General features: G+C 33.9%; 1 protein-coding gene across 2 annotated transcripts; it reads right to left on the minus strand.

Annotated features, from left to right (window-relative positions):
* Window positions 1-485: 485 nt before the first annotated feature.
* On the minus strand, window positions 486-22,030 carry IFI44L (interferon induced protein 44 like). 2 transcript variants are annotated; one of them, XM_077988298.1, is made up of 10 exons: window positions 21,912-22,030; window positions 21,511-21,577; window positions 14,375-14,862; window positions 13,752-13,800; window positions 12,834-13,029; window positions 7,208-7,360; window positions 5,482-5,653; window positions 1,578-1,678; window positions 1,082-1,256; window positions 486-916 (listed from the first exon to the last, which is right to left on the minus strand). In XM_077988298.1, the coding sequence occupies exons 3-10, from the start codon at window positions 14,850-14,852 to the stop codon at window positions 882-884; spliced, it is 1,359 nt and encodes a 452-aa protein (XP_077844424.1). In that variant the 5' UTR covers window positions 14,853-14,862; window positions 21,511-21,577; window positions 21,912-22,030; the 3' UTR covers window positions 486-881. The 2 variants fall into 2 exon arrangements, with proteins under 2 accessions (XP_077844424.1, XP_014998690.3); XM_015143204.3 differs by lacking the exon at window positions 21,511-21,577.
* Window positions 22,031-22,231: the final 201 nt, after the last annotated feature.

Genomic DNA, 22,231 nt, shown 5'->3' on the forward strand with positions numbered 1-22,231 from the left:
ATGGTTTCCAGCTTCATCCATGTCCCTGCAAAGGACATGAACTCATCCTTTGTTATGGCTGCACAGTATTCCATGGTGTATATGTGCCACATTTTCTTAATCCAATCTGTCACTGATGGACATTTGGGTTGATTCCAAGTCTTTGCTATTGTGAATAGTGCTGCAATAAACATACGTGTGCATGTGTCTTTATAGCAGCATGATTTATAATCCTTTGGGTATATACCCAGTAATGGGATGGCTGGGTCATATGGTACATCTAGTTCTAGATCCTTGAGGAATCGCCATACTGTTTTCCATAATGGTTGAACTAGTTTACAATCCCACATATTGTCCAGGCTAGTTTTCCTTTCTATATAGAGAAAAATTTAAAGTGAATGTGATGTTGGAGAGGGTGGGAGGGAAAAGTAATGGTAAGTATGCTTGCTCATTACCAGGCACTGTGCTAAGTTCTGTGAATACATAGATAAGTAAAATCCACACTGTTTCTCAAAGAACTCACAATCTATTTAAGAAAGCAGATGTCCACACAATAATTTTATAACTATTATTCAATGTGATTAGTACTCACATAGCTCTATATAGAGTGTTATAGAAGAATAAATAAAAGCATATCTCATTTTTCCTGGAGTGGTTTAAAAAGGTGTCACTGAAAACTGAATTGTAAATGGTACAGAAATATGGAGGGGTGGTTTGTGGTAGGACCTATCTTAGCCCACTGCTTCTCAGGTTTGGCCTTTGAACTTGAGATACGACTGTTCCAAGGACAGAAGGCAAAATGAACAAAAGCAAAATCTGAAGGAGGCTGTCAATAGAGATTGACTCTCATTGAGGCACACCAATACAGGCTGGGCCAAATGTCAGAATCAAGGCAACTTATATCAAATGCAGGGCTGTAACACTCTCTCAATTGCACCTGAAAATGAAACAAACAAGAGTGGAAATTAAGCACATATCCTAATGCAACTTTCAGGACTAGGGCATGCAGATGGGCCCCAGCCATCTAATAACTGATGTATAACTTAAGATTTTTCAAAAGGTACCAGTGATTTATGAGAGGGAGAGAAAAGGACCAGATTACCAGTTTCCTCAAGAGGCAAATCTTCTAAGAAATCATCTGCAGCCCGCAGCATCTGCCTCAGTGCAGAGAGGATCAGAATATCATTCATGGGGTCCAGTTCCAAATCTGAAGCATAATTTCCAACCATCAAAATACTGGAAATAGGAATGCCTAGCATTTTATGGACATTCATGACCTGTGGAAAGTATATTTAAAAAATACTTACATCTTGTATTTAATATTTGAAATTTGACCAATTTTAAATACAATTTAAGAAAGAAACCCAAAAAGCAATGGCTTAATAAGTTATCTTGGGAACATACTAATAATTCAGATCATTGCAGTTTTAAGTGTGATATAAATTTGAATTAATCAAGCAATTGATTCCATTCTTCATTTCCCTGCAAATACGTTGTGTGAGCATATATACACATACAGACACACACACACCCCCCCACACACAAGTATGATTGTGGTACTATTACAATAGTATCTGGTTATGATCAGCATTCTTTACCTGCCTTTGAGAAGTCATAGATCTACTCAGGTTTAAAAAGTTGTCTTGAAGAATCTCACTGCAATCATCCACTTTAGTAAGCAAGGCTACATGTGCTACACCTATATCAAATAGATAAATCAGTTATTTTATACCATAAATAGCAATGTATCAACAAGTTATTAAATACGTGTGAAAGCAACTCTATAGGGTGATGTGATTTTGAGAGCTGAAGAATGAAATATCACCAACACATCTCAATATGGAGCCTGAAGCTTTTCTAGCGGAGAAATGATCTTTGGTCTTTTTTTCCAACATGAGACAGCATTTTTCAATGCAACTAAATTCATACTAAATTGCAATTATCTACTATTCCATTCAACTAGTTTGTTTTAAATTGGCCAAGGGGAAAAAAGGGGGTTGCTGGACTTTGGGGACTAAAAAGAACCACAAGAAAAAGAGGGAGTGAGGAGGGTTGTGTATGAGCATTTGTGAGAGCAAACTGTACTGATTTCACAGTTCTAATAAGGACCTATGCCTTTCTCCCTCAAACCACAGGGATTGAATTAGTAAATCACACTTGACTTCTAAACGAATCAAAATTCTACTATGCTAACAACTGCTTATGAGGAAAATATAAGATTAATTTCAAATGCCTGTCAAGAAAACTCCCAGAACTCTTTTAACAGAGTTTTTAGTACCTTCTTCCTACCGAAATCTAAATGATTTCTTTTACTACTTCCTCATCATTCAGGTTTCAGAGGAATAACTAGCAAAGTTGGCCAATTAATACCTAGGTTCTGGTAGAGGGCAGTTCTCAATTGATACCTATAATTTTTTTCAACCTCTGTTACAATGTAATTCTTCTCTTTCAAAATTAATACAATGTCCTTTAAGAGGTCCTAAGTCGGCACAGTTAGTTGCATTAAGCATTGCCATCCAGCATGCCAAGCATAATGTATTGCCATACGTCCTTGAAAACTCATTTTAAAACTTAGCATTTCTCTTTTACCCCAAACCCTCCATAATTTTAAAGCTGTTAAGTGATTATATAAGCTTATATATTTACATTGTGTATATCTAATGTTCACTACTCAGACATTTGTTAGATGGTTTGTTAAGTTCAGATGCAAAACTTATCCCCATTTTATAAGAACAGAAGACTAAAGTTCAGTGAAATTCAGTTACCTTCCTCAAGGTCAAAGTTTACTACTATTTAAAAATGTGGTTCACTTAACCAAGACCATGCTCTATACATTAAACTGCATAGCACTTTTCGGAACCTAAATATGTGATATTTATACTGATAAAGTAAGTGATGAGGCTTTGGAGTATAAATGCCCCAACAATTCTTTATATGAAAATATTTTCAAACTTCAGTGAGAGTACTTCCAGTTCTGAATCAAATGGAGTAGACACACTTTTCCTTCTTCTTTACACTAAATATGGCTAAAATCTCTGGACATTATACATAAATCAAACATAAAGATTGAAAAGTGCAGAGGATGCAATTTGGCTAGAAACCTTGAGATCCAAGAAACAATACACAGATGAGTTCTCTAGGTTTTCTTTTTACTTCATATGTCCTAGATTGGCTTTTAGAGACACTCACAACTGAAAAATGCCAATTAGAGCCAGCAACACGAAAAAAAAAAGTAAAGTAAAACCTGTTCCATCTAGTCAAAGCATAAGAAAAAGGGCAGTGTAGCAAGACAGAGAACTTTCAGAAAATAGCCACACTACCTGAGCCAAACACCACAGAAATCACTTAGCCAGATCCATGGATATGTCCTTCCCTTTCCCAACCTTCGTCCTTAGCCAAGGTAGTATCAGAGAGGAAAAAAAAATGTAGGGAGCCAGCACATTTATACCTGCACTATACTAACAAGGTCTGTCATGATGGTGTCAAGGGAGGCTACTTGGGGATCCTAGACTTCCACCAAATCAGCGGCAATGAGGTGCTCTTCTCCCTCTCTGGCAGTGTCAGAGGAGAACAAATGAGAAGCTAGAACTCTAGCCTTCATTAACCTTAGATGCAAGGAGGCTTCTAGCCCTGTGATGTCAGGGGATCCTATGTGGGGCGCAGTAAGAAAGTGCCCTTTCTCTAGGGATGTCAAACAAGGACTCATGGGAAACCTGTACTTTCCGTCCTACCAGTATCAGAATATGTCTGCGAAAACACAAGATGTAAGATCCAGAGTCACAGAATAAAATATCAAAGACACAATTAAAGATCATTTGTCACATCAAAACCCAGGAAATTCTCAACTTGAATGAGAAAAGCTAATCAGAAGATCCTGACCCTAATTAGATGACAAAGATGTTAGAATTATTTGGCAAGGATTCTAAAGCAACCATCATAAAAATGCTTAAGAACCAAGTAGGAACATGCTTGAAGCAAATGCAGGAAGTGGAATGTCTCAGCAAAGAAACAGAAGATATGAAAAAGAATCAAATAGAAATTTTAGAACTAAAAGAATATTATACCCAAGATAGGAAAAACAATAGATATGCTCAAAAGCAGAATGGAGAGGACAAAGTAATGAACAAATGAATTTAAAGATATAACAATAGAAATTACCCACTCTGAAAAATAAAGAGCAAATAGATATAAAAATAAATAAATAAACAGTGAGACTATAACAAAATATCTAGAATTCATGTTCCAGAGTTCCAAAAAGAGAGATGAGATATGGCAGGGCTAGAAATCGTCATAATAGTAAGACAACTGCAGACTGAGAGAAACTATTTGCAAATGATATATCTTACAATTGACTCATATTTAGGATTTACAGATCTTTCAAAATTCAAGTTCTAAAAAACACAAATAATCCAATCAGAAAATAGTCAAAAGACGTGAAGAGACATTTCACTGAACAAGCTATACAGAAGGCAAATAAGCACATGAGGAGATATTCAATGTCATTAGTCATTAAGCAATGCAAATTGAGAACCTGATGAAATATCAGTATACATCTATCAGAAGCGTTAACAATTTTCTAATAGCAACAATAGCAAATACTACTAAGAATGCAGAAAAATCAGATCTCTCATGTATTGCTGGTGGGATTGTAAAATGGTACAGTCCCTCTAGAATGTAGCTTGGTGATCTCTTTCAAAGTTAAAAATACAGTTACTATATGACCCAGCATTACATTTCTGGAGACTTATCCCAGAGGAATAAAAACATGTCCACAAAAAACCTGAACACTAATATTCATAGGAGTTTTATTTGCAGTAGCTAAAAACTGGAATATTTTTTTGATAGAGCATGGTGAAACTGTGGGGTATCTATACCATGGAATACTATACAATTTTTTTAATGAACAATAAATACATACAAAATCTTGGATGGATGTCAAAGGATATTAGGCTGAGTCAAAAAATCCAGTCTCAAAAGGTGACATACTGTATGATTCCATTTTTATAACATTCACAAAATGACAAAATTATGGAAATGAAGAAAATATTAGTGGTTGCCAAGAGTTAAGGATGGTGGAGGAATAGTGGGTGCCATGGGGGAAATCTATGAAGTGATGTAATAGTTGGTTGCACAGATGGGTACATAAACTTACACATGTGATAAGATGACATAGAACTATAAACACACATTGTTAGCAATCAGTTTCCCGGATTCAGTCTTCCTGGTGTAGCCACATAGTGTGAAGAGGTGACTTCCCTATCTAACGCCTCAGGAAAATCACACACGAAAAAAGAAAAAAAGGATGGTTAGTCTATTCTTTAAAGACTGAAAATTAGGATTTGGGGTCTTTCTTCAGTCATGCCTGTGAATGATCTCTACCTGTGACAGGGAAATTGGATGAAAGGTACATGGGAAATCTCTGTAATCTCTTTGCAACTTCTGGCAAATCTATAATTATATCAAAGTAAATTTTTTTGGATAAGTACGATGAGTGACACTCACCACAGTTTAATACTTCTTTGTGAACTTGCTTGAATTTTGCCAACATTTTAGAGGAGAGATTGTCAATAGAGTTGATGTCTAAGACATAAGCCACACAGTGAATCCTGTCCTTCAGAGATGGAGAGGTGATAAAAGTAGAATGCTCAGGTGTAATTGGTTTACGGGGATTAAACTGTTATAAAAACATAAGGTAACATTCAGAATTCAGAGAATTTCTGTTTAATCCTTAAAGAGACAATTAATGCTTCTAATACTGTAACTACTTATCTCTCTCCTCCCCAGCAATTCTTTCCCCAAATTAGTAGCACCCGCCTCTTTACTCCCTTCCCACTGAGCATAATGCCATTATATCTCTCTCGCAGGAAAAAAAAAAAAAAAAAAACAATTTATTGCTGTGGTAAAAATGATAATCATCCATTGTAAGTATTGCAGGAAAGTATAAAGAATATTTTGGGAAAGCTAACATCAAATCCTATCCTGAAATAAACACCATTAACATTTGTTAAATACAACTTAAAACTCCTCTCTAAGCATTTTGCATGCTTAAATGAACTGGATAGAGAGAATAAAAGAAAGAAAAATATGTTGCAAATGCTATTTAAATTAAAAGACTGTAATTTATTTTGATTTTATAGAAGAAAAACAAACTAAAGTGAAATAAAAGAAATACCAACTTTGAAGTTAATGTCTTCTTACCACAAGACAATAATCTTTCTAAGATTAAGGAAATAGATTATGAAACAAGAGTTTGGAAACAGGTAGTTATTAAGCTATATATTTCAGTGTTGGACTGAATTGACTGGTTCCCTGCTGTGAAAAATTAAGGTGTTAGTATGCTCCTGATTTCTCCAATGTCTTCGCTGTATCCCCGCTCTCTTTATCTGTGTGTCTCCTTTTCCCTGACTGCATTATGAACTCCTGGAGGATAAGGATTGTGTTGTTATTGAACTATGTGTTTTCAGTAACTGGCTTAGAGTTTGGCACAAATATGGTTTATAATAAATGGTTTTTGAATGAATAAATGAATACATAGGTAAGGTTTTCAATTCAGCAAAATTGGGAGGCAAAAGAGAGTCTTCTTTAGAAATTGAGGCTGATACCCAACACCTAAAAGAAAGATAACAATCATTGTTGGCTTTTTTGAGAACTTAGACTATATCATCTCATTTAATCTTCTTAGCCACCCTATGAGATGGACACCATTAATGCCAACATTGCACACCTAAAAAAAAAAAAAAAAAAAACTAAGAGAGAGAAGTATGTAACTTACTTATGGGTACACATCTGCTAGTAGCAGAGCCAAATTTTGAATCTAGGTATTTAGTAGTGAAATCTAAGCATTTACAGTATAAAATCACATTTCAACACAAAGTGGTTACTTGTTCCAATATTTTGTCTATGTAACCCAAAAAGTGCAAGGGATTAAGTGACTATTATTAGTTTACATTATTGTAAAGAGTAATAAAAGCACACTATCTCCTTGATCTTTTACTAGAATGTGAATAAATAGAATCCTGCCTTTTGGCTTTATTTTTCAATGTTACAGAAAAGAACAGTAGTCAGTCTACTTTTTTTAATATGAATTCTTATTCATTTAAAGTAGAATAGTGTTGATTGATGTTGAAACCACATTATGGCAGTTGAAATTGCCTTATGAGGTTAAAAATTCAATGAAAAATACTGAAGAAACTGATCTGAAATGTTTTGGATACTGAAGAAATCTTACCTGATATCTGTCTGGTATACAGCCTTTTAAGATGTAGGGAATGTCATCCATGCACAGTCCTGCTCCCTCTGCCCCATCTAGTCCCATGGTGTCACACAACATAAATGGCAGAGATTTTCCATTTTTTCCATCTTTAACAGAATAGATCCTATACTGTTAAAAATATATATATTAAGTGTAAAGTTTCATTCATCACCCAGCATTCAAGACAGGACAATAAGAAGAAAAGAGATTGGTTAATATTTGAATATCATGGTCCGCAAACAGTTTGGTCTCAGGACCCCTTTAGACTCTTAAAAGTTATTGAGAATCCCAAAGATCTGTTATTTATGTGGGTTATATCTATGGATATTTAAAATGTTGGAAATTAAAACTGAAAAAATTTTAATGTTTCTTTTTTAATTAAAAAGGAAAATTATATGTAATTTATCATGTAAAACATGCATGTGTATATATATATATATATACACACACACATATATATAATGGTATGTTTTGACTCCTTGCTTTTTATATTTTATGTATCTGCTATCAGTATTTGTTTTGTGGTTAATCATGATGCTTACAAAAAAAAATTATAACTGGTTATATTAAGTTAATAACAGCTCCACTTAGATAGAAAAAAAAAAAAAACACTCCAGATTTTTACTCCACTCCTCCCCACAGTTTGCATCTTTGATGCCACAATTTACATCTTTCCATGTTGCATGTCCTTTAACAAAATATTATAGCTATTATTATTTTAGTAGTTTTGTCTTTTAAACTTCATATTGAAGATATAAGTGATTTACACGCCATCATTATAGTATGAGTATTCTGAATTTTACCATGTAGTTTTACCAGTGAGTTTTATACTTTCAGATATTTTTATATTACTTATAAGCATCCTTTTCTTTCAGCTTGAAAAACTCACTTTAGCAAGAGTTTAGTAGACAGGTCTAATTGTAATGAACTCCCTCAGCTTTTGTTCATCCAGGAAAATTTTTTTATATCCTTTATTTCTGAAGGATAGCTTTACTGGGTATAATATTCTCAATGGATGTGTTTGTTTGTTTGTTTGTTTTTTCTTTCAGGACTTTGAATATTTCATCCCACTCTCTCTTGGCCTGTATAGTTTCTGCTGACAAGTCTACTGCTAGTCATATTAAAACTCTCTAATATGTTATTTGCTTTCTTTATCTTCCTGTTCTCAGAATCCTCTCTTTGTCTTTGATATTTTACAGTTCGATTTTAATATGTCTTGGGTTAATCTTCTTTGGATTAAATCTGACTGGGGACTTTTCTCTCAGCTTTACCTGGATATTTACATCATCCTCCAGGTTTGAAAAGTTTTTTTGCTACTATTTATTTACTTAAGACATCTATTACTTTTAATTTCTTGTCTCCTTTAGCTCCTATAACTTGAATATTTGTTCTTTTGATGCTGTTCCATAAATCTCATAAGCTTTCTTCATTCCTTTTCATTTTGTTTTTTTCTCCTCTATCTATATTTTCAAATAACCTACCTTTAAGTTCACAGACTCTTACTTGATCAATTCTGCTGTTGATGGTCTCTATTTCATTTCTCATTTCACCCACTGTATTTTTTATCTCTGAAAATTGTTTAATTTTTTATAATTATTACAACCTTTCTATTAAATTTCTTATTCTGTTCACTCATCATTTTTCTCATTTTGTTAAATTGTTTCTCTGTATTTTCTTGAAGTTTGCTGTGCTTCCTTAAAATAATTATTTTGAATTCTTCAGGAGGTTCATACATCTCCATTTCTTTAGGATTGGTCACTGGTACATTATTTTCTCTCTTTAATGATGTCATATTACCCTGATTGTTCTTGACTCTTGTGACCATGTGTCAATGTATAAACATCTCTGGAAGTAGGTACTTATTCCAATCTTTGCAGGTTGCCTTTGTCTGGAAAAGTCCTTCAACAATCAGCCTATCCAAAAATTCTGGGCACGCTGCCTCGCGTAGTCCCAAAGCCTGGGACCACTGTGACTGGTGCAGCACCGAAGCATGCCTAAAGCTCAGGGCCACTGTGGCATCCCTGTCATTAAGTGCTGTTCAGAGGTTGGGCCACTAATAATCCATCCATGGTGGGGTCCAGGGACTGAGTCCACCATGCAAGCTTGAAGCCTAGGGCCACATGGTCTTACTTTGGCACCAGCATGGGGCTAGAGGCTCAACTGTCAAATAACAGCCTAAAGTCTGGGGCCATGAAGTTCTATCCAGTGCTCGATATGACTATAGTAGGCCTGATATTGGAGTCCAGGCAAAGTCCTGTGCTCAACTCCCTCTTTTCCCCCAAGCAGATGACAGTTCTCTCCACACTATGCTGCCTGGGATTGAGGGGGGTGATGCAGATGACGTAAAACTGTTTTTCCTACCCTCTTCAATGTATCTTTTATTATTATTGTGCTAGAATTAGATACTGTAATCTTTCACCTGGTTTCCTGAGGTGATTTTTTTTGTGTTAATAGTTATTCAAATTGATGTTTCAGTGGAGGAATGATTGCTGGAGAGACCTATGTGACCATCTTGCTCTGCCCCTCCTCCTCTTAAATGTTATTTTAATCATTAAAAATTCAATTATAAACCTGTCACATGTTTATCAAATAACATTTTTTACTTAAAAAGCATTTTTTAAAATTTACATAAAACAGTGTCATTGGTTTATTATTATAATTCCCTTTAAAGTCTGGATTAAAGAATGTAACTGTAATCTCATATGTGGCTCCGATTCAGTCTCTTGATATGTTGTTTCAATTGATGTATGTGAAGAAAATACAGCCTCTCACACGTATGTATACTATGAAAAGGAGGTAATATTTCACTGTATAGCTTTCAGGTAATTGTGAATATTCCTCAACATAATATAGCAAAGCTCAACAAGTAATAACTTCTTAAAGGTTAGTTGCAAGTGGAATCTGCGACATTTTTATATGCTGCTACATTAAATCCATTGGTTCGTCTTATATTTTGAATATATCTTTTACTCACGCATGATTTTTTAACCTAATTTATTGAACATTTTAAAACATTGGTTCACTGGGTTATCCAGATCTTCCTAACGTTGACACATTTCATCATACAATATTAAAACATCACATTTGTTAATACCACCATTAATCTCATTGGATAAGTCTTAAGTGTTGAAAAGCTGTCAGGCTCAGAATAGTGGATATAAGTTTCTCTAACTTTGATTTTTCTCAAAAGCTCAAATTTTGTTATTGGCAACAGACACTGTCAGTTTTTGTTTTTGTCTTTGATTAGCAGGGTCGCTTTGACCATTTTCATTAAGATACCTGCCAAATATCCAAGTATGAATAAGTAAGTCTGTTCTGTCCAGTAAAAGTGACGTCACATAAAAAAAAAGTTCAGTTAACAACTCAGTTGCTCCAGTGCTTTTTCTAAAGACAACTGCTAAATTTCAATATGCATTAGAAGTACTTTATGAGAACTTCCCATGTTATCATACTGAATATCAAAATGATGTGTATTCCAAAGTAGAGTTTAAATAAAACCAGTAACTGTTACTATTCATGAAGGAGTAAAACTGGCATTCTTTTCCTGTAAGTGCAATAATTGGGAGAAATACAGTGACTAGTAGTAGTGTTTGGTGCCACCGTTTGATTCATATTAATGTGCTAACAGGTAAAACTATGTTGTATAATTAATTCAAGTGTCAAGACACTAGGAAAGACAAAAAAAAAACTTAGAATAATTCTAAAAATAGTTTTGAACTCAGAGATACCCTTAAAATATAACTGGGAACCCAAGGGGTCCACAAATCTCACTTTGAGAAGCACAGCAGAACTTTCTTTCCTAGATAAACACATTCAATCTTATGGCAAGGATATTTTTTAGAAGAATTCTGAAAGTATTTTATTTGTTGGTCAGATATACTTTCAACATACACAAGAAAATATGGAAGATTTAGGAAGAATTGCAAAGGAAAGGATTTCTCAGAGACACTTTAATTACAATGTTTCCATCTGTGGTTCTGGCAAGGGTGTAGTATCACTCAAACCAGAAGGGAGAGAACCCTCTATGACCTATTGTGGTCTGTAATAAAGTCAAAAGCTCTCATTGGGCCATGAAACGCATAGGCGTAATCCCACTGAAGATTTTTATCTAGGAGAATAGGACTTACCAGTGCCTCAACATGAAAGAAATTACACTAAGCATTAGAGTTAAAGTACATGGTAAAATTTCAGGAGCACCAATATGCATCTTCATAGTTTCCTTACCCATTGATTTGCTTCCTTTATAACTTCAATTATTCAAAGGAAAGTGTCTTTAGGCAATAAAATATTCTATTTCCCTCATAAAAGTCTGCGCTATATTTCTTCAATTTTAATAACATTTGCATTTCATTGGAATTCAGTGTCTACAGCTTCTCTTAAAATAAGACCTTTGGAATTTAAAACTTAAAAGGAAGAAAGAGAAATTTTGCCTTGAGTAGTACCTCTATTATAGCATATATCACAATGAATGATACATATTTATTATCTGCATTGGTCTCTGAGATCTCTGGGCAACAGGACCAAGCATTATTTGTATTTAGGTCTCTATTTCTGAGTAAATATTTAGCAAACAGAGACATTTCAATCAATGCTTAATTAATTTAATTTGTGTTGCTGTACTTTGCCATGGCTTCTGAGACTACACTGATAGATTAAAATAAAGCCACTCCAGAGCATAGTATCTGGCCAACATCAAGTAATAAGATGTAATTCTTGAAAGTCCTAGAAAATTCTTTCAGTTATTGATGTAACACAAAAGCTAAAATGAACCATTACTGTCTTATTATGCAGTCTCATATTATGCTAAATTTTGCATTGATAACACACAGCATGTTGATAATACACAGCATAATATTGTCACCTAACAAATGACAATATTAATTTGTAGTAATCATTTAAAAAGCCTGATTCTAAAATTTTCTATTCTTTCCCTTTCTTATTTTTTTGTTTGATAGCATGTGCATGATAACATTGAAAAGCATAAACCAGAAAGAATTTTCTAGACAAGTGTTGCATCATAATTTGTAGTTCTTTAGAGTGACAAGTAAGATATCTATATTACTATTTATTTCCTTATGTATATCTTTTTGTACATAAGATAGGTTTTGTAAGAGCATAGATTTACACTTCAAGTTCTCCTTCAAAGTTGACCCACCAAAGTGAAATACTATTTTGCTTTTCATGACCATGTCTTAGAAAATGGTCTTATGTAATTTAAAAAAAAATTATCTTACATAATTCTCATTATTTTACTACAAAAAAGAAAAACATTTTAAACCAGGTAAAATCATGTGGTACATGAGTAAAATGAACATCAAATATAATGGCCAAATATTTTCATAGGGTTTTTTAATTTGTGTTGTTTTTTACACAAATACTAAAAAGTATTCTTTATGTAACTGCTTCTTCCTTCCATAAAATTTGAAAGCTTCTTTATATAATATAGCACAATGGAGGTGATTCCGATTAAAATTTTACTTCTATTTGCCATTTGATTTAGCATTTAATTGTATATTAGGATTGCCCTGAGAGAAAAAGGCAAAGACATAAACAATATAGTAATTGTAATCTATAAAATAAAATCCTCAGGGAAATAACTTACCCATTCAGTAATGCTGGTGGTATCAGACCCCACTATGGCTTGGCCGGTCACATGGCCATGAAAAACAGACTTGACTGAATTGAAAAAACTGGACTTTCCAGACCCAACTGGACCCACCAAAAGAATACGAATTTCTGAAACCAAGTCTGCATAGGGCTTGTAGGCTCTGATGTCTGCTAGAAGCTTATTTCTGTGCCTGTTAAAATATAGTGGTTAAATACAGCATAAGAACAGCCAATAAAGAATACCGTAAAGAACACTACAAGTCACCTAGAGCTTCTTTCTCTTCCTGAGAAGGGTATTTTTTCAATACTTAATTATTATATTGATAATGGGCTCTTCTATAATATGATTGGAAATATCTAAAGTTATACATTTTGTGCTTAAAGAAAATGCATTATTTTACATCTGACTAAAGTTAAATATTAACCAGCAACCAAACAATTTTTCAACTATTAGTCTTAGATCACATGAATGTAATGAGAAATATCAGTAACATTGAAGATAAATTATTATTTTCACTAAAAATACATTAAGGAGAAATCAAAATAAAATATATGCAATGTAGCTATCTATAAATTTAAAAAGAGAGTTTGTTTTTGACACTTACTGAGGATTCTCAAAAGCTGTTTCTCAAGGAAAGGATTCAGAGAAATTATCTAAAATGGTTATCCAGACTCTACCTGAAAAATTTTGGTCTGAAGTGGAAATGAAGTCAAATTGGTCAATGTCATCAGGCAGATATTTAAAGTTTCATAGTTGGTAGTGGTTTTGTTATTTTATGCCAATAACATTATAACTCTTTTTTTTTAATCATTCCAGTGGCATGAGTTTTATCTTTACTACTAATTTGTCAGCATTCTTTATACAACTGGTCTAAATAAAATCATTAATAGATAGCCCAAGAATCCAACTTACTCTCTGGCTTTCATTATCCTCTTTGTGTAGTCTAGGTTATACTTAGTTCCTATAGGAAATAAACATAGCATAATAAGTTTTTAAAACTTGTCTGGTTAAATATGGCCAAATCTACTTTTGAAATAAGACATTGAGTTTGCTTGTATAACCCAGGGCTGAGCTGCTCAATTAGGAGTCAGGGTTGGCAACATAATGAGAGGAAGAGGAGAAAAAATTATCCTCTCTGCACATTAACTTGCTCTGGAAGCTCTCACATAATTACACCTGGAAGTTCTAAGGGTCATATGTTATAAGGGTCTGATCTTTGGGTCATACATCAAAACAGACCAGCTCTGATGATAAGATCTCTCTCTCTCCACATCTCCAACTCCTTTGTCATCTCTGTCTCTGCACATATATTTCTCAACTTGCTCTTCTCAAAGCAGCCTATATGTTCTGGATAAAAACCTCATAATCTTTATGTTCCTTCCCCACATTTCATTTCAGAATTTATCAAAGAGTATAAATTGGCATGAATCTAACTGTTCCTCTCACTTTCCTTGCTCTTGTAGATCAATTATTACCTACCAAACACAAAGATTAGAATCATAATGGGAGATGTAGGACTATCTAATTTTACGTACCTTCAACTCGAAAAACTTCGCACTCCAAAAATTGAAGGTGGCCATAAAACCTTAGTTTCAAGTTTTTTATCATCATTCTATCTAGATAAATTTTATTATCTGGACGTATAATGAAAATATCATTTTCCGATAAACGACACACCAGTTGTTTATCAATAATTTTTGGTGCTGTATTTAAGAATAATGTTTCTATTTCAGTGGTGTCATTTTTCTTTTGAAGTGAAAACCACAGGGAATCATTTGGCTCTGTCGAACTTTCACGTAAATTAATATAATTTCCAAGCACAAAGGCTACAATCATATTTTCATTAATGTAAGTCATTGTTATAGTATATCCCTGATGGCTGCATCTTTGAACCATATCTTCAATGCTACCTCCATGAACACTAGACTTATAGAGAAGACTCAAAGAAACATTTCCAAGCAGCTTGCGCAGATGATTTTCATCATTCCATGTCAATCTTGTTGTCACTTCCATTGTTCTAGATCTAATGGGAAAACAATTATAGGTTGAGAAGCTTATATAATATAGTAGCTTATAGTTTAGCTTTCCACTTCTACTTTCAGTAAGTTCTTTTTTCACTGACTCAATTAAAACATATTATTTGGTTAAGGCAAAAAATATAGAAATGGCACAATAATGTTAGATATAAAAATATATAATTTAGAAAGGAAAAGTCATTAAAATTTTTAAATCAATTGACAGACTTCAGAAAGTTAAAGAATAAAGAAAAAATAAATCTGAATAAAAGTCAGCAAACTTTTTCATAATGAACAAGATAGTAAATATTTTAGCCTTTGTAGGCCATAAGGTCTCTTCCACAATTACTCAACTTTGCCACTGTAATACAAAAGAAGTCATAGATAATATGTAAACAAGAGAGCATGACTGTGTTCCAATAAAATTTTCTTTTAAAAAGCATATGGCTGGAACAGAGGCCATCATCATCATATCACATTCATCATTTGCCAATGTATGAATTAGAAAATGGAGCCTAGGAATTCATGCAAAAAAAAAAAAGCACATAAAGAAACAAATATGAAAGAAGATAACAGCTATAGAAGTCTTACAGCAGCATAATAGACTATTGGTCATCACAACAATTATTTCAATTAAAAAAACTGGAAAAGCAAGATAAACTATAAAAAAAATGTGTCACAAAGCTCTAAAGAGCAAACAAGGTAGTTAAGATATATAGCTATTGGCAAAGATTTGGAGAAGTTATATAAAGAGAGATAAGCTAGGCATTTGGGAGCACATTTCTGACGTGCATCTGTCAGATTCAGAAAAGGCATTTGTGGTGCTGAAAAGTTAAGCAAAGCATTTGCTAGACTCATAGAGTTAGGGAGAAAAAAATCATACTTTGGAGTGCAATAGGGAGAGTACCTGGGAAACCTTTCCCTTAGGCTACAGTTTGGGATTCTAAAGAGCTACAGGGAAAACCAAAAACCATATGCTCTCACTTATAAGTGGGAGCTAAGCTATGAGTACACAAAGGCATACAACTGATATAATAGACTTTAGAGACTCAGAAAGGAGAGGATGGAAGAGAAGCTAGGGATTAAAAAAACTACATATTAGATACAATGTACACTACTTGCATAATGGACGCACTAAAATCTCAGAATTCACCACTATATAATTCATCCATGTAACAAAAAACCATTTATACTCCAAGTGCTATTGAAATAAATTTTTTTAAAAAATTTAAGAAAAGAGCTACAGAGAAGAAGTAAGTATGAACTGGAAGCAGACAAAGTTAATTTCATACTTCAGTATTCTCAATCATGAATTGAATTAAAGTAAATGAGAGTTGCTAGTGTCCACAGCTGCACGGCAGAAACAAAATAAATCTTGTCTGGATGAAAAGAACATTCTTCCAGCTTCAAAATATCTCTATGATTTTTTAACTATTCAGTGACTCTCATTCATCATAAACACATTCATGTTTCGCGGTAAATGAAACAACATGATAGAAAACCAAGAGGAAAGAGCACACACTAGAAACAAACCCTTACTTATACTGGAGTTACCCATAGAGATGTTTAAATTACTATGTTTAATATGTTCAAACGGCTAAAAGGTAAGATTGAATGATTTACAGTAAAATGAATACAATAAAAAGTCAAAAAGAGATTCTATATGTAAAAATATATATCTGAAATTAATAATTAAGTGAAAACATTTAACTGCAAGTAGGCATAAAGAATTAGAAGAAAATTTACCAACTGAAGTATTGAGACAAAAAGAGAATCAAAAGAGAAAAGGGCAAAAGGGATTAAAGGATATAGTAAAATTCGTTGAGATATATGAAACCAGAAAACAAGAATAAAAGAAAAAGAGTATAGAAGAGATATTCTACAAACCTTAAAAAGTAAACAAGTCTCAAAACATTTCAAAGTACTATAATATTGAACAAACAGTATAAGCCAGCATTTTTTTAACAAGAAGATAACTAGTAGATCCCCTCATACGTTGGAAAATAAAAAACATATTTTGAAATAATCCATTATTCAAATAAGAAATTATAATGAAATTTAATTAAATGATAAAATATTCTTGTTAAAACTTATAGAATGAAGACAAAATGTTACAAACATCACATAAGCTTAAACATATGTATTAGAAATGAAGAAAGGCTGAAAATTAATTATATAAACCTTCACTTCAAAAAATCAGAAAAAATACCAATTAAACTCAAAGTAAGTAGAAAGAAATAATAAAAATAAAAGCGAAAATAATGGACAGAAATATTAATGGACAAATCAAGTATACAATAGAGAAGATTAACAAAACCAAAACCCAGTTTTCAAAAGGATTAACAAAATTTGTAAAACACTGCTGACATTGACAAAGGGAAAAAAGGGAAGGAATGTCCTAAAATCAAAAACATAAGAGAAAATATCGGTACAGGTGCAATAAATGATAAACTATAAAATGGTCTGAAGATAAACAACTTTGTAAAAATAAACTTAAGAATAAATTAATTAAGTGGACAAATTTCTAGAAAAATACAACTTAGCAAAGCTGACATAAAAGTAAATACAAAATTTGACTGTCTCATAGCTATTTTATAAAACTAAATTCATAATTAATTTAAGACTTCCCCAAGAAAACTCAAGGATCAGAGTCTAGCTGCTGAATTCGACCAAATTTTGAAGAATATATAATACACAATCTTACACATGTTCTTCCAGAGAATAACTTAGATACCAAAACCAGTTAATGGTGTTATAAGCAACAAGAATTACAGGCCACTCTTTTATAAATATAGATGGTATGATCCTCAGCAAAATATTAGCAAACCAAAAAAAAAAAAAAAAGGAAAGAAAGAAAGAAGGGTAATACTGAGTCAAAGCACGTCATGATAAAATACAACAATATGCTGTCTCCAAGAACTCACTTAGACTTAAGAACACACATACGATGAAAATCAAGTGATAATAAGGGCATCTTTGAAATAGTAACTGCAAGAACTGCAAGGTAACCCTCAACGGGTGTGTGTCCTTATCCCACACAAAATAGACAGTAAATCAAAACCTGTCATAAGAGGCTATGAAGAACATCATATAATAATAAAAAGGTCAATTCGCCAGAAAGATATAACAGTTATAAATATATGTTCATCCAACATCAGAGCACCTAAATAAATGAAGCAAACACTGAAAGAATTGAAGGTAGAAACAGCAACACAATAAGAGAAGGAGATTTCGATAGCCCGGTTACAATAATTTATCCATTATAAAATATCCAAACAGAAGATCAATAGCAAAACAGAGAACTTGAACACCATAGTCCCAATGGACCTAATAAGGCATATACAGGGCATTCCACCCAGCAACAACAAAATACACATTCTTCTCACATGTATTATAGAAGAGTTCTCCAGGATAGATGTTAGGTCAAAAAACAAGTCTTAACAAATCTAAGAAGATTGAAACCATATCAAGTATCTTTCCTCATAACCATGTAATGAAACTAGAAATCAATAGCAGAAAATCTAGAAAATTAACAAGGATGTGAGAATTAAACTACACCCTCTAGAATAAGCAGTGGATCAAAAAGAAATCCAAAGGGGAATTTAAAAATATCTTGAGGCCACCACGGTTCTCAGACATTCGGATTCTGGGACTTACACCACCAGCTTTCCCAGTTCCCAGGACTTTGGGTTCAGATTGGGAGTTCCACCACTGGCTCCACTAGTTCTCAGACATTTGGATTCAGACTGAATTACACCACCAGCTTTCCTGGTTTTATATCCTGCAGGTGGCAGATAGTGAGACTGCTCTGCCTCCAAAGTCATGTGATCCAACTCCCATAACAAATTTCCTTAGTCTTTTTTTGTTTTTTTTTTTTTTTAATGTTGGTTCAGTTTCTCTGAAGAACATTGACTAATACAAATTGGTCATCTCAATAGATACAGAAAAGACATTTGACAAAACCCAAACCTTTCCATGTTTAAAAAACAACAACAACAACAAAAAACCCACTTAAAAAATCAGGAGCAGAAGGAAATTACCTCAACATAGTAAATCCATGTATAAATAGTCCACAGTTAACATCCTATTCTGCAGTGAAAAACTGACAGCTTTTCCTCTAAGATCACGTACAAGACAAGATTATCCACTTTTACCACTTCTATTCAACATAATACTGAATGTCCTAGCCAGAACAAGTAGGCCAAAATAAAAAAGAAAGTGAAAAAGATACCTGAATGATAAACGAAGTAAAATCATCTCTACTCACAGATGATATTACCTTATATGTGGAAAACCCTAAAGCATCTACAGATAAAGTAATAGTATTGACTAATTTATTGTGCTATTTATCTATTACTGCATAGCAATTTCCCATTCATTTAGAGGCTTAAAACAAAACACATTTATAGTCTCACAGTTTCTCTGGGTCAGAAATCCAGCCATTACTTAGTTTGGTTCTCTACTTCAGAATCTTCCACGAAACTGTAGCAAAGTGCTAGCCACAGCTGCAGAATGTTTATGTTTAATGGGAGAAGGCCATGCTTCCAAGCTCCTATGGTTGTTAGCAGAATTCAGTTCCTTATGGTTGTAGATATGAGAACTCTATTTCTTGCTAGCCGATGATCAGAGGCTGTCCTCAGTTCTCAGTTGGTTATTGGCCTGAAGTCACCCTTAATTCCTTGCCAATGGGTCTCCCTAACATGACCACTTACTTCATTGAAACTAGCAAGGGAGAGAATCTCCTAGCATAGCGGATATTATAATCTTAACATATCACATTTGCCAAATTCTATATGTTACAGTTAAGTCACAGGTTCCATCCACAGGCAAGAGGGGATTATACATGGACATGAGTATTAAAAAAAAAATAGGACAGGGACAATTAGGAGCTATTTTAGGGTCTGTACACCACATTGTAAAAGATAGCTGAATACAATCAATATGTTAAATATTGTTTAATATGGTCAATATGTTAAAATTCCTTCTAGTATCTCTCAGGTTTATCACAGCAACCTTTCTGTTGTGAATTCTATTAATGATAGAAAAGATATGGAATCAACCTAACTGTCCATAAGTCGATGGATAAAGAAAATGTGGTATATTACACAATGGAATACTATTTAGCTATAAAAACAGTAAAATCATGTCATTTGCAGCAACATGGGTGGAACTGGAGAATATTAAGTGAAATAACCTAGGCACAGGAAATATCACACATTCTCACTCATATGCAGAAGCTAAAAATGTTGATATTATAAATGTGGAGAGTATAATGATAAATACCGGAGGCTAGGAAGGGTGGGTGGGTGTCTAGGAAGAACAGATGAAGAGATGTCGGTTAATGAGTACAAATATACAGTTAAATAAAAGGTAGAAGTTCTATTAGTCGACAACAGAGTGACTATCGTCAAAAACAATGTATTGTGTATTTCAGTAGCTAGAAGACTTGGCTTGTTCCCAACACGTGGCAATAATAAATACTCAAAGTGATGGAAACCACAAATACCCTGACTTGATCATTACACATTCTAAGTGCATCACCAAATATCACCTGCACCCCATAAATATGTAATGTATCATGTATCAATAAAAATAAAATTAATATGTCTCTTAATTTTTTAAATTATTGTATAAAATCATTTTTGCTGGTATATAAAAACAGAAGTAATTTTTTTTTTTTTTTTTTTTTGAGATGGAGTCTCGCTCTGTCGCCCGGGCTGGAGTGCAGTGGCCGGATCTCAGCTCACTGCAAGCTCCGTCTCCCGGGTTTACACCATTCTCCTGCCTCAGCCTCCCGAGTAGCTGGGACTATAGGCGCCCGCCACCTCGCCCGGCTAGTTTTTTGTATTTTTTTAGTAGAGATGGGGTTTCACCAGGTTAGCCAGGATGGAAAAACAAGTAATTTTAACACAGTAATACTAGAGATCATATTTAGATACATATACACATACATACAGAAAACCATAAAAACAATTATGACAATAATTTATACCAAAGTCTAGATAATGTTGCCCTCTGGAAATAAAAAGAAGAGTAAAGAATATAGGAGAGGTTGGGTGCGGTGGCTCACACCTGTAATCCCAGCACTTTGGGAGCCCGAGGATGGCAGATCACTTGAGGACAGGAGTTCAAGACCAGCCTGGCTAACATGGTGAAACCCCGTCTCTACTAAAAATACAAAAATTAGCCAGGCATGGTGGTGCACACCTGTAATCCCAGGTACTTGGCAGGCTGAGGCACAAGAATCCCTTGGACCCGGGAGGCTGAGGTTGCAGTGAGCCGACATCGCAACACTGCTCTGCAGCCTGGGCAATAGAGTGAGACTCTGTCTCAAAAGAAAACAATGTATAGTAGAGAGTCATAGATTTCTTCAACTTTATTTGTAATGTTTTTGTTTTTAAGTAAAAGAAAACTATTCTAATTTAAAAAGCCAATCATTTTTAAAATCGGGTAAAACTATATCAGATTACAGGATGGATCATTTATACTCTCTAGTTATCTGTGTGTGAAATTTTCATTAAAATAAAAGACAAATGAAAGAGCAAAGTATGATCATTAGCAGCAATTCCACTCTGAAGCTCGTTTTTAGAAAAAAAGAAAGCAAGCTTTTTCTTCACACACAGCTAGGAAACACTGGATGGCAAGAAGTCACTTACCTGTGATATTCTCACTTACACGTGGAAGCTTTAAAAAAAAGTTGATTTCATGGAGGCAGAGAGTAGACTGGAGGTTACCAGAGGTTGGGAAAGTCAGAGGAAGGGGATGATGAAAAGAGGTTGGTTAATAGGTACAAAAATACAGCTACATAGAAGGAATAAGTTCTCGTGTTCATAGTACAATAGGGTAACTATAGTTAACAATAATTTATTGTCTATTTTGAAACAGCTAGAAGAGAACATTTGGAATGTTCCCAACACAAAGAAATGATAAATTATTGAGGCGATGGATTTCCCAATGATCCTGATTTGATCATTACACATTGTATGCTTGTATCAAAATATCACACATACCCCATAAATATGTACAAATATTATGTTTCAATTAAAAAGTCGCTTACCTGTTTCTAAGAGTTGGATCAGGCTTAAATTGAGGATTAACTGTTCTGTCTGATTTATCGAGCAGCTACGGTTTGGAGACAGAAGTTTCTTAAAAGATCCCTGACTTCAGAGACTCTAGGAAAGAAAAGAAACGAAACTCAGAGCAGCAAATGCTCAGCTGGCAGCATGCCAACTGCCACTAAGTTTCTTTTTCCTCACTAGGAAGAGAGCAAAAGAAAAAACAAATCCTGCTGAGCACATAAAAACGATAACTGGTCCCCTTGTAGCCCACATGTAGGCATGCATGAAATGATCACTACCAAGAAAAAACTGCAGTAAA

This window comes from Macaca mulatta, chromosome 1, assembly GCF_049350105.2.
Source record: "Macaca mulatta isolate MMU2019108-1 chromosome 1, T2T-MMU8v2.0, whole genome shotgun sequence".
NCBI lineage: Eukaryota > Metazoa > Chordata > Mammalia > Primates > Cercopithecidae > Macaca > Macaca mulatta.